The following is a 6,899-nucleotide window of genomic DNA, read 5'->3' on the forward strand; positions in this document are numbered from 1 at the left end:
AAGTGATCAAATCACTTTTCACTCCAAAAGAGGTTTGCATATTAATAGATTTGATCATTTGGCCCCTTGGTAGATCCCGAGTTAAGATAGATCTAAAATAATTTAATTTCTCCCTCTAAATAAACTATATTCCATATTTTTTTTTTTTTATTTTTTTTTTTTTTTATTTTTTTTTCGAAGGTGGTAAAACCTATCAACTCAGGTGTCAAACCAACAGTGAGGACAGCCATCTCTGGCTGCTATCCGCGAATGCTGGGTTTGACTCATCACTGTTAAATAGGAAAACCACGCCACCTGACATAACCCTGCTGGTGGTCCGTAATCGGGAGCAGGCTCTCACTCCTGCCAGATGCCTCTGGGTCTTGGGCCGTTAACCTGTTTCCTTACGTCCGAGGAAGACGAGCTCTTAGCCAAGCAGAAGCAGTTTTACGGCATACTCCAGGCCGAAACTATATTCCATATTAATACCATAGCTCAATAAGATTAGTTATTTTTATTTTATTATTTTATTTTGAAAAGATTAAAATATTTATTATTTTCTTTTTTTAATTTAATCAAATTATTAAACATTACATTACAATATCTTTACCATATTAAACTAAAAATACTTAAAAACTTAATTAACACTATAAAAAATAAATTTATTTTAAAAATATTTTATTAACTATTCTTTTATTTTTCAATAATTTATTTTTAGTAATACAACGTACCATTGCTATGGCAAATCACATGCAGTTCCAATATTAATTTATTTGTCCCGATGTGTCGAAGACATCTTCTGGATACCAAAATGATGCTCGAAATTTTAATTTAGTGGGTAACGTGGGTTGGAAATGATAACAGTTGCTTGGATTTCGTGCACAACTATTTATTTAGCGTAGCTCTAAATTTCTAATCAGATCATAAATATTAATGTCGGGCGCTTATAAATCGTCAAAATGTAGCGATATTATATTCGGTTCTTTGGTTATATTTATTTATTTATTTTATTTAATTAAGCTTTCAATGTTGGTGACTTTGCTTATACTTATCTATTTATTTTATTTATTTATTTATTTTATTTAATTAAGTTTTTAAGGCGGGTGACGGCTTAAATTGCTATATATATATATATATATATATATATATATATATATTTATTAATTATAGGATACAAGTTATTCAATTTTTTATTGACTAAATTTTTTTAAAATTTATGTAACGTTTAATATTATGAAATTAAATTTATTATTTTTAAATAAAATTTATTTCTATTTATTTATAATTAATTGAGATGTCTCTTTTCTTATTGTGTAATGATTGCAAGAATTGACTTTTATGTACTTTATTATTAATTACTATATACAATAAATATAAATAATTTGAAAAATAACATTATATATTAATTACAATGTACCATAACCATTTATAAATGGTTTGTAATTAAATTTAAAATTTCATTTTCTTCATTAGTGTAAAGTATTGAATAGACAATTTTTATGGGTTTTATTTTTTAATTCAAAAAATATAAATTTGAAAAAAATATGTCAAAATAACATGTGTACAATTTGTACAACTCTCATTATATCAATCTATAGTCTAATGACATGCCATGTGTACTATAATTTTAGCATAATATAAAAAAATTGCCATTATTCAATATTAAATAAATAATTATTAACGTGTTATCATTCTCTTCAATGACAATTATATATATATATATATATATATATATATATATATATATATATATCATAAAATATTTTATTATATTAAAAAAATTAATTATAAAAAGGTTAAGCAAATATTCATATAGCTTATTTTATAATTTTATTATTGTTAAGAGTATGTACAACACATCATGATATTAAAATATTTTATTAAACTAAGCAACAAATAAGGCTAGCTATGTGGCCTTGTATATTTATCGAGTCAAATGGAACAACAATATTTCTCATTATAGTAAATATATTAATTAGATTTAAACTAAATTGAAAACTAATTACTATGTAACACTTATTTAAATATTAATATTTAGAAAAAATGAAGGTTATATGTTTTATTAATTTGGACTCATTAATTTTTTATAAAATCATTATTAGGGGCAAGTAGGACCTATCTATGCCCTGTAAATAGTGATTGTATTACCTCAAATTTGGTCTCCCATTCAAACTAACTTTGCTAAGCTTAACCTCAGTTAATCATGGTCCAATAAAAGTAATTACAAGATTAACTAGTTTATTTAGACCTCCACAAGAAATCAAAATTACTTTTGTTTATTTTTGAATAGGTTTATCAAAATTTTAATTTAATTATCAATAATTATTAAGTGGTTGGTAAAGATTTAGCCTACGTAAATTATTCTAAAATATTTGTAATAGTATATAATAGTATACAGAAAGCAAATGTTGAAATTTATCTCCAAATTAGTTATGTCATTTATGTCATTTTGCCTCCTTTTTAATTGAACCCATTAATTAAATAAAATGTCACATGAAGTGAGTCATGTTTTTTTTTTAATTTTTTCTTTAGCGTTTGTTTTTTTCCCTAATGATGGGTGGTGAGTCCACACAAAACATTGGATAATAGAAAATCCATATACAATTAAAATTTAAACACTGAAAACTATAATGTCAGATTGGTCCATGGTATTGTAGAAAAGTCTATTTACAAATTGGGATTCTTAATGATGAAGTGGAGGTTTATGATTTTTTTTTATTAATTTTAATTGCACCGAGAGGGGTTTTTCATTCCAATATGGAAGAGATGTTGTAAAATCCTATTCGTAAAAACTTTTGATGTGACATTAAAATACAAATAGAAATAATAAAACATAAAATTTATAATTATTAATAAAACATTTTAACTTGAGCAAATTAGATAAAAATAAAACTAAACAAATATATAAAATTTAAAATAAAATAGAATTAATACTTGCATTTATGATTATAATTAATAATTAAACTAGCTTATATCCATTTTAATTTTGGATCCACCAAGCACCAACACACATTAAATATGTTGAGGTACAAACAATTTTTGGGAGAAGAGGTTTGATCCATAAAAAAAAAGAGATTTATCTATTTTAAAGCTTTAATTGCGTCCCAAGGTGTTCTCTAGCCAAGTATAGAAGAGATGATGTAATGTCTTATCTTATCTTGTAAAATGTTTGATATAATCAAATTACATAAAAATAAAAATAAAAATTACACTTCTCTATCTTATCATGTCATATAAACATTTATGTAAATATTAACTATTTAAACTCCTTTTTATAATATAGTTTTTCTTAGGATATTAATCTATATTATTAAAAGCATAAAATAAAGTTCCAATAAAATTTCCTTTTCAAAAAAAGAAAAGTAAGCAAGTTGGAAACAAAAACCAAGTGCAAATAACAAGTATTACCAAGAGAATGCCAAATACCAATAGTGGCGTATGTGACTATAGAGCTAAAAGAATATCAAATACCAATAATGGTGTAGCTAACTATAGAGCTAATGAGCACGGAAACCGTGCATTTAAACGCAGGAACTGACTATATGGTCTTCCACTTCAGTTCAACGAAGGGAATGTTTTTGTAATAGCTTACCAATTGCGTCCGATGACTAATCTAGGGTTCCACCGAGAGCTCCAGAGTAGTGGCGGGCAATGAACATGGATTTGCAATTGAGAATTTGATTAGTTCCTTTGCCGTGTCGTTGAACAGAACGGTAAAGTTTTAATATCGAGTTAAAATTTGTCTCGTTATTTAAGATCTATGGAGATAAAATTTTAATATTGAATTAAAATTTGTATGGCTATTTAAGATCTGCGGTTGAGGGTTTGCTATTAGTTGATGGTTGGCAATGCATCTTAATGTTAGTCTATTATAGTTTATCAGATAGGAAAGTAATAGCAAGATTTATTTATATGTTTGTCACGGCAAATATTTGGTTTATTGATTTTCTATCTTATCTGTCACATGAAAATATCTGCTGTTGAACCTGCTGCATTCAATCTTACAGAGAGGTTGGGTAGATTCTGATAATCAATCTTTTCAACACAGAAAGAGGATATTATGTATGACGTAGCACGGTATCCAGTTACAGTTACAGATATAATATTTTGATATAAATAGACACTAGCCTGAACTCATCAAAACATCATAAACTGACACGGAGGTTGTTCACTGGCATTGAATATGGCTATGAGATCCCGTCTCTGGGAGGATTGGCTGGAGTTTTGGAAGACAAGCGAGCCACTGGAGACCTGCAGAAACGATGGGCAGGAAGAATGGGTCAAAGATGGATCAGTGGATGTGAGGGGAATGCCCGTCCTCAGGCGAAAAACGGGTGGATGGAAGGCTTCTCTCTTCATCTTCGGTAACTCATCATAGATATTGCTATCATTTGTCTACCACATTGCTGTTTTAAAGAGGATTCCGTTTCTAATTTCAATATTGATTTGTAATTGTGCAGCAAATGAATTCAGCGAGCGGCTTGCATTCTTTGCGATTGCAACAAACCTGATCATCTATCTAACAACTGTGCTGCATGAAGGGCTAGCAACTTCTGCCAAAAATGTCAGCTACTGGACGGGTGTCACATGCGTTATGCCTCTTATAGGGGGCTTTATAGCAGATGTTTACTGTGGACGCTATTGGATGGTGCTCATCTCCTCGATAATATATATCTCGGTGAGACAAAACACTAAAAATCTATTGGCATAGTAATTGTTGCAAGCTATGTTACAGTTTTCCAGGTTAGCGATCTTTTTTTTTATGTTATTTATGATGTATAAAGTATTGTTTCAGGGCTTAGTTTTGCTGACGCTGTCAGCATCTCTGTCAGCTCTAAAGCCACCTGATCATTGTGACGGAATATGCGGGAAACCGACCACTACCCAAACAGGTGTTTTTTATTTGGCATTGTATTTGATATCCTTGGGGACTAGTGGCCACAAACCCTCTCTACAGCCATTTGGTGCAGACCAGTTCGATGAGGAAGATAAAACATAAGCTCTTAAGAAGAGTTCCTTCTTTAATTTCTGGTATTTTGGGGTCTTAACTGGCCTCCTCTTAGCAGTCACTGTTGTTGCTTACGTTGAGGAGAAGGTAAGTTGGGGATTCGGATTTGGGATCATCACAGTGTTCATGACTATAACCACTGTTATATTTTTGTGTGGGACACCATTCTACAGACACAAGCTTCCTGGAGGCAGCCCTATCATTTCTATCGTTCAAGTTGTAGTCGGCGCTATTAAAAAAAGAAATATGAGCATGCCTTCAGATGTGAACTTGCTTTACGAGAATCTTGATGTGGAGCCCAGAAAATCAGGGCAGAGGCTTCTATCGCACACAGATAATTTACAGTAAGTCAAAGATTTTAATGCGATTAGTTACATCAACTTTACCTGAATTTATTTTGAGAAAATGCTGGTCTGACCCATTTGTTTCTCAATGTGAGCTGCATGTGTGTTTAAATAAAAAAGAGAAATAAACATATCGAATTCTTCTCTCTTTGCTGTCATTTTTCCTGCCTGTGATAAATTTTGATATCTGATTTTTTATTGGCAACGTATTAGGTTTCTGGACAAAGCTGCCGTAATTGTGCAAGACTCTTCAGAACGGAATACTGATACACAGGAAAGTGAGAAGCCAAATCCTTGGAAGGTCTGCACAGTAACTCAAGTAGAGGAAACGAAGCTTATATTTAAGATGGTGCCAGTTTGGGTCTCTTGCTTAACCTTTGCAATGACTACACTATCACAGAGTACATCGTTCTTTATAAAGCAAGGAAGCACCATGGATAGAAGCATGGGTTCCCATTTCCAAGTCCCAGCGGTTTCTCTTGCAGCATTCTCTTCCATTTCTGGGCTTGTTTTCGTGACTATATACGACCGTTTTGTTGCACCACTAGCCAAAAGATTAACAGGCCGTGAAGGGGGATTAACTGTTCTCCAAAGGATTGGAATTGGCTTGTTCTTCTCAGTTCTCTGCATGACGACTGCAGCTTTAACGGAAAAGAAGAGAACTCATGTAGCAGAAATTCATGGCTTACTTGACAGGCCCAATATTCCAATCCCTATCAGTGTTTTCTGGTTAACTCCACAATTTGTTCTGGCGGGAATAGCAGATATGTTTACTCTAGTAGCTGCACAGGAGTACTTCTATACTGAAGCCCCTGATAGCATGAGAAGCTTGGGAATCGCCTTCTATCTGAGTGCTGTGGGAGTCTCGAGTTTTCTGAACAGTCTTCTCATAACCATTGTCGAGAGAGTAACCGAAGCAGGAGGGCATCAAGGATGGTTGGTGAATAATTTAAACAGGTGTAAATTGGATTATTTTTATTGGTTGTTGGCTGCTCTTGGTACCATTAATTTATGCTTCTATGTTTATATGGCCCATATTTACACTTACAAGCAGCTGAAACAAATTGCACAGGGTGCAAAAGGTTGTCTGTAAATATATGGATATGCATTTGCCTCTCCTATCTTTGAGGTGGAAGGAGTTTATTAAACAGACAAGAAGCAACCACTCTGGTTAATATGGTAATTTTTTCAAAAGCCTTGCACTTATAAGTAGCTATCTTTTCTTTCTACCGTCCCGGTCATTATCAGCTATCCACATGGTTAATCAAACAACTTGTGTCCATAGTTCTGATGCAGGGGCAGCCTTGATTGGCTTTATCTAGTCACTTAGTTTCATCCATTATATGTTCAAGGGAGATAAATATTAATAACCAACTTATCTTTCCATGTTATTTCTTAAATTAAAATAAAATGATTTCAATATTAAATAAAATTAATATAATACTCAATAAATGAACCATCATTTTCTATCAATAACAACGTTTTCGCTGTGTTCCGATCACTGTTAACTTCTCCTCTGCTTCATCAAACAATCTATATCGACTGGTGATGTTTGCGTCCACTGTCCG

The 6,899-nt window shown here is 31.7% G+C and overlaps 1 protein-coding gene and 1 pseudogene across 1 annotated transcript; both read left to right on the plus strand.

The window, feature by feature from the left end:
- Positions 1-4,162: 4,162 nt before the first annotated feature.
- On the plus strand, positions 4,163-4,978 carry LOC149247506 (protein NRT1/ PTR FAMILY 5.6 pseudogene; annotated as a pseudogene).
- On the plus strand, positions 4,937-6,560 carry LOC149247507 (protein NRT1/ PTR FAMILY 5.7-like). Its single transcript, XM_089455889.1, has 2 exons — positions 4,937-5,331; positions 5,545-6,560. The coding sequence occupies exons 1-2, from the start codon at positions 5,114-5,116 to the stop codon at positions 6,422-6,424; spliced, it is 1,098 nt and encodes a 365-aa protein (XP_089312015.1). The 5' UTR covers positions 4,937-5,113; the 3' UTR covers positions 6,425-6,560.
- Positions 6,561-6,899: the final 339 nt, after the last annotated feature.

This window comes from Pinus tabuliformis, chromosome 7 (genome assembly GCF_031772625.1).
Source record: "Pinus tabuliformis cultivar Carrire ecotype Pingquan chromosome 7, CPIR1, whole genome shotgun sequence".
NCBI classification, from domain to species: domain Eukaryota; kingdom Viridiplantae; phylum Streptophyta; class Pinopsida; order Pinales; family Pinaceae; genus Pinus; species Pinus tabuliformis.